This window comes from Mizuhopecten yessoensis, unplaced genomic scaffold (assembly GCF_002113885.1).
Source record: "Mizuhopecten yessoensis strain PY_sf001 unplaced genomic scaffold, ASM211388v2 scaffold431, whole genome shotgun sequence".
Classification (NCBI taxonomy): Eukaryota; Metazoa; Mollusca; class Bivalvia; order Pectinida; family Pectinidae; genus Mizuhopecten; species Mizuhopecten yessoensis.
In genome coordinates this window covers 1,157,430-1,174,259 of record NW_018403543.1, presented here as the reverse complement: position 1 = coordinate 1,174,259, position 16,830 = coordinate 1,157,430, and the positions used below count along the sequence as shown (strand labels likewise).

The following is a 16,830-nucleotide window of genomic DNA, read 5'->3' as shown; positions in this document are numbered from 1 at the left end:
GTGAAATAATGAAAAATCCACATCTGACATACTACCACAGGAGTCGCCTTTTACCTCCAATGATTAATATATATCTCTTATCGTCATTGATGTTTATCGAATTTTACTTAATTTACCTTTATAATTAGGTGAACTTCCCAAAATACTTGAATTTATTCCTAGTTAAAAGGTTTTTCTTTAGAAGAGAAGGTATATGTTGTTTTAAAATATATTGCCCATTAACTGTTTTGAGCATATCATTTCAAAGATTGATATTCTCACTGCAGAACTATATATTAGGTAAAAATGCAATGTAACCCTCTGTAATCATTGCGCATACACCTTGTCATTCCATTGCATTACTTTATGAACCCATATCAAAACGTTAAGACCATATCAACAGCGACTGAGTGACCTTTTGTTATCTTTAAAACTGAACTGATCTAACCTTGATCTAGGATGTCATTTGACCTTGATCGACCCACACACAGCTTTCAAGGTGATGTAAGTAAACAGATGTTTGGATTTGATCTGCACGTGCATCCGGTGAAATACGGGCGAACAGGTGATGCCAAATGTTGCTGTCTCATACACTTGGTAACTTCTCGTCTTTCTAATACAGGAAACAGGTCATTGGACGTGCTATCACAAGAAAACAGATGTGTTTTTTCTCAATGAATAAACGTCTTGTTATAACTTAGACAATCGTGCTTTTAAACTACGTTTGTTGATTCTGTATATTGCAAGTAAGGACAAAGGGATATGAAGTGCCTTGTAATTGATTTAAATATGTAAAATATTTAAAACATACCTTTTATTAAATATTGGTTTAATCTTAATTATTTCTTTTTGATAGGTATCGTTTATAATGTCTTTCATCGATAAAACAATGACATATATCTCATTATCAGAATAATTGATGAGACAAAATTCCAGATTTTGTGACATTACATTGAAATTTACATTTTATTTTATAATTGCATCAAAACATGATAACTTATTAAGACAGTATGCATGTACACACAATAACATATATAATTCCATCAGAATTGGATAGTGGTATATGTCTATCTGTTTAAACGACTGTTCCTTATTCTCTTATCAGTCGATTATTTCTGAATAAACAGTCAAAGATGGCAATCATGAAGGCACTGGTTGTCTCACTCCTACTTTGTGTTACTACGGCTAGCTGTGGATCTACCTATAATGATGTACTTTTGAAGTTGGGGAGGAGAGAAACTGTCCTCGATAGCGAACTCACTGCATTAGCTCATGCCGACCCTGATGACCTTCCCGCCGCGGTGAGGAAACTAGTCCGTACTATCCCTACTGGGTAAGCTAACAATAACAACACTTTTATATGTGTTGTATGTCAACATTGTCATAAAATATCAATTGTTTTTCACTATTTAGACAGCGTAAATTTTAATTTGTTTTTCAAATTGTAAGATTTAATAGCTTGCGACACAGGTTTAATAGATGAACATTTAATATAGTTTCATAGATTTTGTTAACCTTATGCTTTTTTATATGATTTATCTTAATAATTTGATATATTGCTGATGATTTGTTGTGATGACGTTCCTTTTCAATCTTGACAAATAAAGCTGAATTATCTATTAATAAAAGACAAACATGAAATACATAAGAAACGTTTTACATATCATGCATACGGCTATAAATACAATGATGAAAGCAGATGTAAAAATGAATTAAAAAATATATATATGTCACATCAATATTTATAATATCCACAGCAGCATACACCTATTGTATATGAGACACAACCAGTTTGTATTTCATAAATACTTCATGGATCGGTGTTAGGTGTTTATCCTTCTTTTTCTTTTTTCATTTGTACAGACAGCACCTTTGCTGCCGTAATAAGCCAGTGATCATTGAGGTTAAGTCGAGGAGGGTACGAAGAGTGCGTGCTGTGGTTGACACAGTGGCTACGTCACATAAATGTGGATTGCTCAGTACAGGTCATTGCACCAATACAGACGAAGTTTACAGGTAAATGTGAATGTGGATTTATTAAAACAGGACACTATCATACATATGAAGTTCACAGGTAAATGTTGACTTCTCAATACAGGACACACTCATACATATGAAGTTAACAGGTAAATGTGGATTTCTTAATACAGGACATTGCCCTAATATAGATGAAGTTTACAGGTAAATATGGATTTCTCAATGCAGGACACTGCACAAATACAAAAGATATTTATAGGTAAATGTGGATTTCTTAATACAGGACACTGCTTTAATACAGACGAAGTTCACAGGTAAATGTTGACTTCTCAATACAGGACACACTCATACATATGAAGTTCACAGGTAAATGTTGACTTCTCAATACTGGACACACTCATACATATGAAGTTTACAGGTAAATGTGGATTTCTTAATACAGGACATTGCCCTTATATAGATGAAGTTTACAGGTAAATATGGATTTCTCAATGCAGGACACTGCACTAATACAAAAGATATTTATAGGTAAATGTGGATTTCTTAATACAGGACACTGCTTTAATACAGACGAAGTTCACAGGTAAATGTTGACTTCTCAATACAGGACACACTCATACATATGAAGTTTACAGGTAAATGTTGATTTCTTAATACAGGACACTGTCCTGATATAGAATATAGATGAAGTTTACAGGTAAATATGGATTTCTCAATACAGGACACTGCACTAATACAAAAGATATTTATAGGTAAAAGTGAATTTCATAATACAGGACACTGCTTTAATACAGACGAAGTTCACAGGTAAATGTTGTCTTCTCAATACAGGACACACTCATACATATGAAGTTCACAGGTAAATGTTGACTTCCCAATACAGGACACACTCATACATATGAAGTTTACAGGTAAATGTGGAATTCTTAATACAGGACACTGCTCTAATATAGATGAAGTTTACAGATAAATATGGATTTCTCAATACAGGACACTGCATTAATACAAAAGACATTTATAGGTTAATGTGGATTTCTTAATACAGGACACTGTTTTAATACAGATGAAGTTTACAGGTCAAATGTGTGTTGCTCAATCCAGGACACTGCACTAATACAAAAGATATTTATAGGTAAATGTGGATTTCATAATACAGGACACTGCTCTAATACAGAAGATATTTACAGGTAAATGTGGATTTCTCAATACAGGACACTGCACTAATAAAGATGAATTTAACAGGTAAACGTGGATTCCTAAGTACAGAACACTGCTCAATTCAGATGAAGTAAGTTTCTATGTTTATAAGAACTACCTTATATTTGTCCTTCAAGTTATCGCGAAACTCTCCCTTGACAAATGGTGGCAGTATAACGAGGTTTTTACAGTACAACAATTATGTTTGCGTTGCATAATGTTCTCAATGCAATTGTTACATTGATAACATTTCTGAATTCAGAAATATACCTTAAACTACAATTCAGTAATATTTTAATAATATTTTTCCCTAGATATCACGTTTCAGTGAGACGTCAATATAGATTTGAAAATAATGTCATGTAAGTTTTTTTCTGAGATAATATTATGTATATTTGTACTTTTGTACGTGTTTATCGTCGTTGATACGATGTCATGTGATTTATGAGCTCGCGACAGGCAAATACAATACTGTATGGTATTGTCATGTTTGCCCAAATGGAACAGAACCCTATACGGACTGATTTTACATGCACGTTTATCGTGATATTATCCTATCACGTCTTCATACACATAGGTAATCTATATCGATACATTGTGATTTGTTTTGTATATCTGATGCGTTATGATATTTTTGCATCGTCAATCATTTTAAATCCCGCACAATCAATGGTTTGCGTAATCAATTAATTACATTGATAAAAGATATATATGAAATACATTAGATAAAATCAAGTTTGTCAGCTTTATCTTGAGGAACGAAATACATTTTGTTACCTTTCTATTACAGTTTAAAATATCAATTTGGAATCCGATAAGCCCATCAATATAGACGTATATAATATTGATATGATCAATAAAACTCATTACAAATACTTTTTTTATATAATAATAATGTTCCCTTCGCTTATGGTGTAAGCGACGAGCCTCTCTTTCCATCTGATTTGTTGTCATCTCAGTACCTGTTACATTTTTCTTTCTTACTTTCAGTTCGCATTTATCCTTGCATTTAAGGGTTTAGGAATACTTGTATACAAAATCAACAGTACCATTATAGTTAATTATCGTGAACGCTTTCATGCCAAACGACCATCTTCAGGAAATTACTTTCCATCTCTGATGTGACATCATCATTTCAGGAAAACGAAATTACAATTAATATTTGCCCTGATCTGCAAATGCAATCTAAAGCATTTGACGACCTTTAAACGTGTTAGGCGTGGGATTGGCTCCCGACGTCGGATACAACTTATTATGTCATACCTTTAATTAGACCCTAGTTTAAACAGTTTACCTTGGGGTAACCTTACGTAAACAATTGAAATAGAATAAAATATAACATATCCATTGTTCCTGTTTTAGAACAAAAACATAGGAAATGTATTGAAATTATGGTAGTAAACAATCTGTAATGAATTTTCGTTAACTGAAATAGCGTACAATACTTGAAAGAGGTGTGCACTTCAACTTGTTTGCGTAAAATATTCTTACAGACAACAGACTTTCTACGTGACAGCATACTACACACATGTGAGATCCGGGGACTGTCCTGATCGCCATATCGTCTGCTGCAACATGTACATCATGGTGGCCGAATCATGTGTTCGTAAGTATCAGGAACCTCAAAATGAATTAAATTCATAGAACAAGTAATCTCGTGACTCACAATAATAATCTTAGTTGGGTAAAAAAACATCTGAAATATTCTGATCAAAATTGAGGAAAAACACCCATTGTCATTATCATGTATATTTACATATCACAAGATATGTTTTCAAACCTCTCCAGCTCTCGTTCTGCTGATTGCAAGGTCGTGACTTAAAACAAATATTTTCGTAATCCATACTTTATATATTTTGTCTCTGTAGAGTGAAACATTAATAACACTCCTGGATGTTCAAATATAATTATTTCATCTTTTCAGATCTGGATGACCTTCATGAACTAACAACTCAACTTGTTGGCTAATCACATGTATTTGCCTCGAAAATGAAATAAAACATAAAACTATAACCTTCACAATCGTTTGATTTCCTTCTGTCAGTATGTGAGACTCCTCCCTTTATGATGATTACAGGTAACTGTTAGCTCACTTCTTCAGTGTCCGTTTTAACTATTAGAATTTCTCGATAAATGCGTCCTATTGTCATTTCATTGTGAACTACTAAGTAAATGATTTTCTACCTCCAGTCAACGCTTAAGATATTGTACGGTTACCTCATGATCTGAATTCCGACTATGACATTTTATGGTCTGCCTTTAATGCAATATGGAAATTTATTGTCTACCATTGATACACTCTGATTTTTCATTTTCCAGCATTCAAAAATTCTGAAATTCATTTTCTTCCCTTTATAATCTATGAGATTGTATTGTCTGCCAATTATAATTGTTATCGGTCTCAGATCGCTGGTGCTTTCATTTCCCTTTTGTGTTGGGGATTTCTGGCCTCTTTCCTTTCGTTTGTGTGGCTCCTTAGAATTTGTGTGCCGAAAATGTGTATGGTCTTGTTCTTAATATCACAGTCAGAAAAGGAGATCAAATGGAGAAAAAAATAGACATTAGACCTGATTAACACCTCCCATTCTTGTTCTGTCTCTTCTTTCAACTTCGATTTCCGGACTTCAAAAACACATTTCTCTGTTTTTATGTTTTATATATGTAGATATGTCTATTTTAAGTGTATATGGATACAGGTAATTGATACTGTGTAATTTATTGTAAAGGACGAATAAAAGTTTATATTTTTTTTTATATAAATAGTCTTTCCCGTAAGTGATAGAATATGATGGGTAACAGAGTTACAAATGGTAACAGAGTTATAATTGTAAATTCTCTGTCACATGAGCTGTGTACAGTAAATATGACATAAATATCATAATTATAATTTAAAAATTATATAACCGTATTTTCACTTTCATTTGGAGTAAAACGGACAATATCATCTTGTCACATTGACGTATAAATAGATAAGATAATATAAAACAAATTTGATGAGTAAACGCAGAACAACATACTAATTCAAGTTTAAAATATATTTTTATTATTTCTTTGTCACAATGATTCAAATCCTTTCTTAACCCACGAATTTTTACTTAATATTTTCTTGTTACAGTATTTTCTATTTTTTCTTTAACCAACAACTATTCCTGCAGAGTGCAAATGCAGCAAGTCGTCTTTTATGTCTGGGAGTCGACTTTGAGCTAAATAAAATAAAAATATTTTTGTTACTTGAACATATTTTACATCATTACTACATAATTCACATCATGTCAGATGCAGATGCTGTAATTACAAAATAATGATCAAACGTTTTCGTTAAATTTAACACTATTTCGCATTGAAAAACATTCACAAAGTTGTTCTTGGACGGATTTTGTTTTGTTTTATTTATCTGTTTTTTCTTTCTAACTAATTAATTTGTTTGTTTATTTATCGTACTGTTTATTTATTGTAATTTAAAAAAAAATTCGTCAAATCAAATATTTCACAAGCATTAGTTCCATATCATTACTTACGCAAACACTGGTCAGCAACTTTTATGTAGTCTTTACAGCACACCAGATGCTGGTCAGGGCAGGTTGTTGGTACCAGCCTACTTTTGTAACTCGCTCTGTACGCTGTTTTGTACCTAAAGTTGTAAGCGCGGTTGATAGAATATGATATGTCACTTGTTACTTTTCTTACAGTGTTAAGATGAACTAATGTATAGCGGTTATATTTCGCGGGGGTTTTAATTTCGCTATATTCGCGCTTTGACTAATAACCACGAATTCTAAGCACCAGCGAAATTATCGAAAAGGTTAACCACGTTTACGGACCTTATCACACATGTTAAAAATATCGTTAACCCAACGCTGTAATGCAAGCTAAAATGAACTCAAATCAGATCAGCAATGGACAACATGACAGTCCATGTGAAAACAACAATTACATATAAGTGGCCACAACATATGTATGTGTACACGGTAGGTGATAAATTGATCACAGTTTACTCCTACAAACGTACATACACATTTGATTTTCTTTCGAGTGAGGTCACTCATTCGTGGATGAGGACGCTTAGGATCAGTGTTTTCAAACGGTTTACCTATATTTTGAGGTTAAACCCTTAAAAAATGACGCTCAAAATACTTTGAACGACACATGGGATTCGGGTGCACAGCGAAATTTAACCCCCGCGAATATGTACTGAATACGAGTCATGTGGAAATGTAATAGGATTTTGCCGTTTGCTGTGAATTCGTAACTTATCTTCGTTACCTTGACATCTAATAAATATAATTACACATGCTATAGAGACACCTATGTGGTGGTGAAAATACTACGTAAAAACTATTTTAATTACCCAGTGGTATATGATGAACTGCCGCATCGACTGAGCCACAGGAATCCACAGCTGGAATGATGGGTGTGTTTTACTGGGACGACTACAGTGACTGTCACGGTTCGGGAATCTACAACCGTTTTGGTTGGATTGATCTTACAGCACCAATGAGCTCTATAAAACATAAAAGTCAACCTAACGGTAGCAATGAGCTCTATTAAACAAATGGTGAACATAACAACAAAATGAGCTCTGTAAAACAGAATGATAACATAACAACAAAATGAGCTTTGTAAAACAGAATGTTAACATCACAACAAAATGAGCTCTGTTAAACAGAATGAAAACATCACAACAAAATGAGCTTTGTAAAACAAAACGTTAACATCACAACAAAATGAGCTTTGTAAAACAGAATGTTAACATAACAACAAAATGAGCTCTGTAAAACAGAATGTTAACATAACAACAAAATGAGCTCTGTAAAACAAAACGTTAACATCACAACAAAATGAGCTCTGTAAAACAGAATGTTAACATAACAACAAAATGAGCTCTGTAAAACAGAATGTTAACATAACAACAAAATGAGCTCTGTAAAACAAAATATTAATCAAAAACCAATGAGATCTCTAAAATAAACAAAACAATCTAACAACATCAATGAACTATGTAAAACAAACATCAACGATTAGCTCTATAAAACAACAGGTAAACATAAAAACAGCAAATAGCTCAATATGACAATAAAACTTTAACCGGAACAGCATGACAATGGGTTAAATCAACAACATCAATCAGCCTTACACAACAAAGAGTTAAAGAGTTCAGGACTACATTGTTTATGTCATGTGATGGTGTAGGTTATTCTGTAAAAAGGCATGAATGCAGGTGATTTCATTAAAAGAAAAGTATAATCAAATTAAATGTTATAACGAACTGACAACTTATCTAAAGTTCACTTATTGTATCTAGGTCATGTCTAGCTACCGGCCTCCAGTTAAGATAGCTGAAGTCAACGCTCCACACAAGTCAAAAACAAAAATATATCAAATGGGTTATAAAGTCAACAAAAGGCTACATAGAAATGATTCAAAGATAGTTACAGAGAGGAAATCAATATGTGATTGCAAATGTTCATAAATTTAATGAATGTACGCTTATATATACCATATAATGGTTTGTATTAACAATTAAGACTCTTGCATACATCAAATAATTATTTGATTTTGTAGTCATTTAAGGACATATTTACGTTTCGTCCGTCGAGGTTCTGCTCTCACGCAAAACCTCTTTCACGCGCTCCGGTAGGGAGTCATACTTCAAATTCCCAAACATTGTTGCTTCATCATTTTGTTCCGACTCCAACAGGCAGAAAGGAACATAAATAATTAAAGCAACCAAGACTAAATTCAACCTCAACATGCTGTACATATCCGATGTTTATGATTTCAAGCTTAAACAGAGAAACATATTCGCCGAATTCATTATCAGTTGACATTTTCACCGAATTTCACGAACTGTAACAGATAAGGCGTAGCTAGGAGGACATTTCAAGTTCAAATGTATTGGGCAACAAGTAAATTCTCTTGTAAAACTTTTTAACGATGCAATTTTTACTGCTTCCAACATTTTTCAATCCGAAAATCTATCAATTCCATCAAAATAATCAAACACATATTGATTATATCTACTAGTATACTACATATAATGAATTGTGCTTTTGTGTCTAATAGGCTGAATGACTAAGGTAATCTTGTTGCTTCTATGAGCAAGGCTGACAATCCAACCCAAGCATAGCTTATGTAATATTTTGCCCCTCCAAACGAGTTTTTTTCAAAAGCACGAGAGGCTTGTGGACGAACATCACACGTGCATTAAGCAAATAAACCATGCACGTGCGTGTGCATTGTTCGATACTGTATGATTATTAATCAATGGAAAGTGTGGTTAGATCGCCGACGTAATATGATTGAACGTTATCTTAAACCGCAGTATAAATTGGGAAACATATAAAACGTATAAATAAAACGTATATTTTATATCGATAATAAATTCGTAATAATAATCTGATTAAGCAAACTACTTAACAGTTGGTCGACTTTTCATGTCGGTGGTGTACATATATACCATACAAGATTTGACCGAAAACGTCGTGATGGATGCAATATGTGGTGCAGAAAGCGCTCATTGCGTCACGTGGTTTCCCTTTCAGCATAGTTGGACTTGTTCTCATCATATCAATTCAAGACAGTCAGCTTGTACAGTTGTCAACAAAATCGCTCAGCACCAATAGTGATAATTCATGATGTCTTTCCACTTTCGTTTTACTGTCTAGCCAGTTGTAAAATCTCTATATACCTGGAGGTCTGTGTACTAATTCTGTTCTATAGAAATCAAATTCACTTGTGTTAAGATATGTACTGTTGATTTTGCTAAATACATTTTATGCATTTAATTCAATATTTGATAAATTTGAATGAAATAGATATATCAAGATTGAAAGAGAGAAAAAAAACAAAGACATGGATATATTTTTGTGATTTTATTTCCAACGTTTTATATATGACATTGAATTGATTGCCAGAAACTATCCAATCAATCCCGCGTCGATGAGGGCCTGGAGGGAATTAATGGCAGAGGATTCTGTAGAAAAACATTTGATATAATCAACAGCCGTAACTGCAGTATATTAAAATATGTTAAAATTCCTACATTAATATAACATGCTTAACTAATCAGTATCGTTAAAAAAATATGATGTTTTTTTATAGAAAAAACGCCAACACTTTTATTATACTAGTCTAATTCTATGGAATTCATTTCAATATAACCGTTGTGATATTACAGCAATCGCGAGCAGTTATTGTAAAATGCGCGCTAGTAACTTACTTAGACATTGGTCCTGGTGTTTGACATAACCCTCACAACACACTAGGTGTTCCGTGGGACACACGCCCTGCTGTATCACTGGTTTTACCACGGGCACCTGTTGGTATGTGGTCACTGTCCTGTATCGGGAAAAATAGAAATAAATGTTTTAAAAGAATACCATATTATAGTTACTAGAATTAAACTAAATCACTTTAAAACGAGTTTCTATTACAATATCTAACAAGAGGACAATTAAAATTAACAGCAAATATTTAATACGCAACATTTGTATTGAGAAAATATTCCCTCTTGTAAATCGTTTCGAGAAAAGTATTTTCATTTGCCAATAACAAAAATAAAGAAAATTGCAAAACACAAAATGTATCTAATTATTGTTCCTATCAGAACAACAACTGTGTTATTAAAACAAAGCCCTTTGTTCTTTACAGCCGTAATGTATTAAGTAAATCGCTGACCTGGAGACGTTCACCATGCTCTGGCAGTCCCAGCTGAACAGTCCAACAGTCGTGTCCTCACCCGGCTCACATTGATGAACAGGACCTTCTTTCTCCTCCCAGATCACCTTCGTAAACTGGTGTATTTCTATCGAAGTGAAATTGGACGACGAGATGGTCGGCTCCACTTCACAGCACCAATTGGAACTTAAGAACAAAAAGCAGAACAGTAACTGAAAGTCCCGTCTATCATTAAAGCTATATAACAAACTTCCATTGGTAAAACCTCATTTATGATATCCAAACAAACAATTAACCCCAATATCATCATAGCAATGCATCGTACAAGGCTGAGAAACCCGATCAATATCAACTTAATGACAACAGATTTGTTGTGAAAGGCTGTGAAAGCAAAAAAAAATATAAAAAAATGGACTTCTCAATATCATACTTATCGCCTGTCCTTTTAACTGTGAATCCGACTGTGGTCCAGAAGAGGCTGACAACAACACTCAGAACGAGCAGAGCATTCATCTTTAATAGTTTACTCTGTAAGTAATGTACAGGATACGATTATAATTCTTATCAAGCCTTACGCTACACACACAACCTTTCTCACGTGATATCCGTTTAGACGTTCGTTGTTTGAACATATTGTTAAAAATGTTAAAAATGAATTTTACCAATTGGAATTTCACAAATATCCTAAGAAATAAATGTATTGGTTACATTTTTTATTGATTCTTTCATTTTCTAACATACAGAATTCGGGACAGTAAATTACAAAGAATCATTAGCAGCATGGAAATATACCAGAAACTATATCAATTAATTCTTTGCCATAATTATTGAACACAAATTTTTTGTTTCAACAAAACAATGTTAAGTTTCGTTTCGACGAGAGTCTTACTTAGGCCTTCCAGTTTATCAGTTGTCAGATCCCAGCGATATATAAGAGTGTTTATATAGTTCAGTCAATAGATAGCCCAGTGACAAGGCTTGCCAGGATGAGGTTGACAGGTAAGACGTCATAAACGTAATTAATTTTCAACAGATTTTCAACTTTTAAAAAAACAAACTTGATTATGTAGACGCACAGGGAGAAGAGGGGTAACAACGGTCGATACAAACAAGTTTGTAAAGTAAAGAAAATGACATTTGGTGGATCATTTCTAACCTATACGAGTATAGTTATAGAAAGGTGTTAGCGAGATAAGCGCTAAATGACAATGCTTAGTGTACAAAAAACGCTTAATGTGTTACATTATCCGTTGCTTAAAATCATAAACTTTTTTTGTATAATTAAGCGTTACGATTGAAACGCTTAATGAAATATTTGTTTTTATTATAGAAGCGTTGTGATTGTAGGATTTTACAGGAGTTATTTTCGTGTTGATTTCTTTATAATGCCGTCACATTTACATTTATAAGAACCTAGTAAGCTAGTGTGATGAGTAGGTCAAAGTGTGATGATGTTAACAATAGCGAGAACTTTAGACAAAAATATGTGGGAAGTTCGTTTAATTAAAATTGCATTTGTTTGAGTAGATATGTTTACAAACAAAAACGAGTATGTAAAATGTATATATAAATAATATACAAGTATATACAGTAAACACATTCAAATTACGAAGGTTTTATTTAATGTTTTCCTGGGGATTTTTGTTTGTTTGTGAACTTTGAGACTTTAATTTAATTAATTAATAAAGATACCCATGTTAACAACATTCCTGTAAAAAATAACCCAATAAGCATTAGTTCAATTATTTCTTTTGATCTTTTTTCATAAGACTGATTCATTCAAGTCGTAACATTTTACTTCTGAACCTCTTTGCTGTGTTTTTGTAGTTTACATATTGGCACTATTTGTGTGTGGCGTGTATAGTTATGACTTCCGAAGTCTTGCTAAAATATTGGGAACAGCCAGAGACACAAGGAGGACTGGAATGTCAACCCATTTACATACACCCAAACCAGTGACAGGAGGATCGCATGCGACAAGTGGGTCACACTCAACAGGAGGAGAGTCATCAGCGACAGCAGGGGGTTCGTCGGCGGTATCAGCGGCTGTCAGTGCCGCCCTTGCGGCGGTGAACCCGGTGGCCGGCGCGGCATCAGTATTCCTTGCTCCATTGACTGACGGAATTGTGCAACTTGAGACGCAGTTTATGTCATATCTTAGTGAAAACATGTTGGGCAACCATCCATTTGTAAGTAGAATAGTTTAGCTACAGATGAAGTATAAAACTTGTATCAGGTTAATTGTAATATAGATTACATTTCTTTGCAAGCCCTACCTACGTACGTGTTGTTATCTAGAAGTATTCAACATTTAGTGCTTCAGCAAGATGAAAATAGATAAACTGATTACTGAAAATTTCCTTCATAAATTGTTTACAGACAGATTACAATATATCGCTTACGTTTTGCTCTAGTGGCTGTCTGAAATCAAAACCACTCTGTAGATTGCGATTATCAAATTATCTCTGATGGGTAGAATAGATTAAGAATAGCTTGAACAAGACGTTTAACGTATCGATTTTGTTATTGTTAAACATTTGTCACGGAATTATCTCCTCTCCTCCAGCACACTGTCCTTGGACGAGGTGTTAGGCTCCATGCTACAGGTAACACCGTGTCTATACAAGACGTGGCCAGTGGGATAACAGTGGTCGGGACAGGTGCCACGGTAGACGTAAGGACTTTTGAACCAATTCAATGTTACCTTCCCAACCCTCTAAGCTGCACCTTCATGCACGATTCTAAATTCCTCCGAGTTGTAAACGATTATTCGTATACATTTAAGACAGTAAATATAATATAATTTTCTCAAGCATACAGCATTCTACTACAATAGACACGTCATAGAATCACACACCGGGACATGTCACATGCTATAACGTAAGATATATCTATCGCAAAATCAATTCGGATAAAATTTAAAGTTATTTCTGCATCTTTGCCGAATGTTCAAACGTTATTACTCCTAAGTATTAATTGATGACGGCGCTCAAATATTATTCCTCGAACATTATTTTATTATAGAAGTCGTGCATACATCATTCCTCTACGTTATTATCGATGCCGTCGTAGAAAATCTTTTATCAAACATAAATATTGAAGACGTCGTAAAAACTGAACTCGTCGTACATAATTATAGACGTCTTTAAAACGTAATTCCTCTTACATTATTATTGTAGGTACCGTACAAACGTCTTAATTGTATGTTATTATTGATGACACCATACAAATTTCATTTAAATATCTTCTACCAGAACTAACCTACGAGTGTAACTAAATGAGCTATCAATTTTGTAATATTGTTGAAATAAAGTATTCGTTGAATTATGCCAAAGAGCTGTTTCATGAAATAGTGGAATGCACAGTAAGGTATCCACATCTGTTGTCTTTTACGATTTCGGTGGTCAAAGAGTGGCACGCTTAGGATTGCATTATGTTCACCTTTATTGCCTCCTAAGAATGAAAGTCAAATGATGATCATAAGGTTTTTTTACAAAAGCACAAATACAGTTGCATAAGGAGTTTTGTATCAGAATTGAGGAAACTTGGCATTATTATTAAACATTGGAAAGAGGGTTGGTTTTTTTTGTCTGTTTTTTTAGGTGAAGGTACACCAATTTTCCTTGAAAGTATATTTCCATTTACATACACACAGGCAGGGCCGTACGAATATAGGGATTTCTTATCATTATAAACGGCATTTGTCAAGTTGTCAACACATCTATACTCAAAACTCTCGTTGTTCTTTTAAACATTGTCTTATTTTGTGTATGACCGCTCTAGGAGGCTATGAGTATGGCGACACAGAAGTACGTCACCACACTGCTAGAGATGGGTTTTATCAGCAGGGACGACTTACATTTGGCACCGATACTCACCACCACTGAAGGTATGGTGTGACAGTAGAACTCTGTATCTATATAATGTCACCGATACTCACCACCACTGAAGGTAGGGTGTGACAGTAGAACACTGTATCTAAATAATGTCACCGATACTCACCACCACTGAAGGTAGGGTGTGACAGTAGAACACTGTATCTATATAATGTCACCAATACTCACCACCACTGAAGGTAGGGTGTGACAGTAGAACTCTGTATCTATATAATGTCACCAATACTCGCCACCACTGAAGGTAGGGTGTGACAAAAGACCTCTGTATCTAAATAATGTCACCGATACTCACCACCACTGAAGGTAGGGTGTGACAGCAGAACGCTGTATCTATAAAATGTCACCGATACTCACCAACACTGAAGGTATGCGTGACAAAAGACCTCTGTATATAAATAATGTCACCGATACCCACCCCCACTGAAGGTATGCGTGACAAAAGACCTCTGTATCTAAATAATGTCAACCCAATTAGTAGTTTGAATCTGGCGTCTAAATGATACATGTAAAAAATCTAGGGCGCGGCAATCGGAAATCAGTGTATGGATATCGTAGAGGGTTGTGATCTATATTATAGTCAATCACAATTTTTTTTAAAGAAACAGAAGCAAATACTTCTGTCCCTAACAAAAATCAAAATAATGAATAATTAAGGGTATAAGAAACGTCATTTTAGGACATTTCAATAGTCAACATAGGTGAGAAAAACGAAATTCCTTTCACTAGTATGTTGGCAATCATTGTGAACGATAAAACAAGGCTTCAAAGGGCACATGTATATAAAGTTACATTTATTGTAGTTTTGTAATCGGTGTCTGTTTGAAACCAGAGGTAAACGCAATAACAAAAATTATGAATAAATCATATTACAAACATTCATTCTGTGAAGTACAAGAAAATCTTCCACATCTACATACCATCATCAACGATTGATGAAAAATATTTGTCAATATGATAGGATTTTTACATTTTACCTATCGAACTTTTGAAATGAATGTCGTTGTTGATTTGTTGTTTAAGTGCCATGTGGAGACGCCTATCCTAAGTCTTACTGTGAGGACCAGAAACAGCGTGGATTCTGTTCGCCTCGCAGTGCCTATGCTACCTTCATGACCGACAATTGTTACGCTACGTGTAGGTGAGTACGGAATCTGCAAGCGAGAAATATTTCTTCATTTTGTATTATTTTCAACTTGTTTACGGTTTGCAATCTTATAAACAATTCCCTCCAACTAAAATGCGTAAATAGTAGACAACTGGAGGCATAAAAAACACAAGCGCGCTTGATAATTCTCTCGTTTTCCAATAGATATATGTATTCTTACGGCAAGGCCACAACACGCTGCCCCTATTGAAAATAGGTAAATGAATAAAGACTCAGTTGGTTTGAATAAAAACAGTGATTGAAAACGTATGTTACAAGCTTTCGAAAACGTATGTTACAATTGGTAAGCAATTAAAGAGTGCAAATGACCGGTCACAACACTAATACTTCCGCTTTCATTTACAGGGGAGGATGTTGATGACTTCAGCCCGGAAGATATTTCCGCATCACAATGTCATTTACAGAAAATATACCATTTTCATATCCGTTATATGTGTCCGAGTTTTTCTTGATACATCACTCTACGAATCTTAATTTCCCAACATAATGTCCTGTATACCTGTTATTGACTCAGATTCGATACAAAATAAAACTCCGATACGTAAATACGGAAGCCTTGATTTAAGCCAAAATGACAACAGGCAAAGATCAGTGGCAGTTTATTGCAAACCAGGTTCATGTTCTCTAGTAACCTTTCGGATTGGACTTTTGACAATTTTTGCAACGGATGTAATCCGTGCTATAAGGTTTTATCAAACACAGATTCAAGAGTTTTCGTATGTACACGTAACCGATTCCTATTTCTAATTCGTTCTTGACCGGCTTTGAAGTCAGATGTCCCTCCTTTGTAATCTTCAATCTTTAAACCATGGACGTTCCTGGGGGTCATAAGTCACAAATACATCAACGCCTTTACTTATACAATTAATATCAGCTCAGGTTCAGGAAAAATATTATCACAGAGTTTTACTAAATTACCGCAAACCAATAATCGAATTT

At 34.2% G+C, this 16,830-nt stretch overlaps 4 protein-coding genes across 4 annotated transcripts; 2 read left to right on the top strand and 2 right to left on the bottom strand.

The window, feature by feature from the left end:
- The first annotated feature begins 1,074 nt into the window (after nt 1-1,074).
- LOC110448606 lies at nt 1,075-5,166 on the top strand. Its single transcript, XM_021494952.1, has 4 exons — nt 1,075-1,312; nt 1,843-1,995; nt 4,647-4,759; nt 5,078-5,166. The coding sequence occupies exons 1-4, from the start codon at nt 1,113-1,115 to the stop codon at nt 5,119-5,121; spliced, it is 510 nt and encodes a 169-aa protein (XP_021350627.1). The 5' UTR covers nt 1,075-1,112; the 3' UTR covers nt 5,122-5,166.
- A 1,007-nt stretch (nt 5,167-6,173) lies between these two features.
- On the bottom strand, nt 6,174-8,970 carry LOC110448601. Its single transcript, XM_021494939.1, has 4 exons — nt 8,736-8,970; nt 7,502-7,654; nt 6,672-6,784; nt 6,174-6,356 (listed from the first exon to the last, which is right to left on the bottom strand). The coding sequence occupies exons 1-4, from the start codon at nt 8,912-8,914 to the stop codon at nt 6,286-6,288; spliced, it is 516 nt and encodes a 171-aa protein (XP_021350614.1). The 5' UTR covers nt 8,915-8,970; the 3' UTR covers nt 6,174-6,285.
- A 1,040-nt stretch (nt 8,971-10,010) lies between these two features.
- LOC110449086 lies at nt 10,011-11,805 on the bottom strand. The gene is made up of 5 exons (XM_021495700.1): nt 11,720-11,805; nt 11,261-11,358; nt 10,831-11,016; nt 10,373-10,491; nt 10,011-10,126 (listed from the first exon to the last, which is right to left on the bottom strand). Exons 2-5 carry the CDS (start codon nt 11,341-11,343, stop codon nt 10,071-10,073), a joined length of 444 nt encoding a protein of 147 aa, XP_021351375.1. The 5' UTR covers nt 11,344-11,358; nt 11,720-11,805; the 3' UTR covers nt 10,011-10,070.
- On the top strand, nt 11,726-16,319 carry LOC110449080. Its single transcript, XM_021495689.1, has 6 exons — nt 11,726-11,829; nt 12,658-13,019; nt 13,397-13,504; nt 14,614-14,719; nt 15,747-15,864; nt 16,237-16,319. The coding sequence occupies exons 1-6, from the start codon at nt 11,817-11,819 to the stop codon at nt 16,247-16,249; spliced, it is 720 nt and encodes a 239-aa protein (XP_021351364.1). The 5' UTR covers nt 11,726-11,816; the 3' UTR covers nt 16,250-16,319.
- Nucleotides 16,320-16,830: the final 511 nt, after the last annotated feature.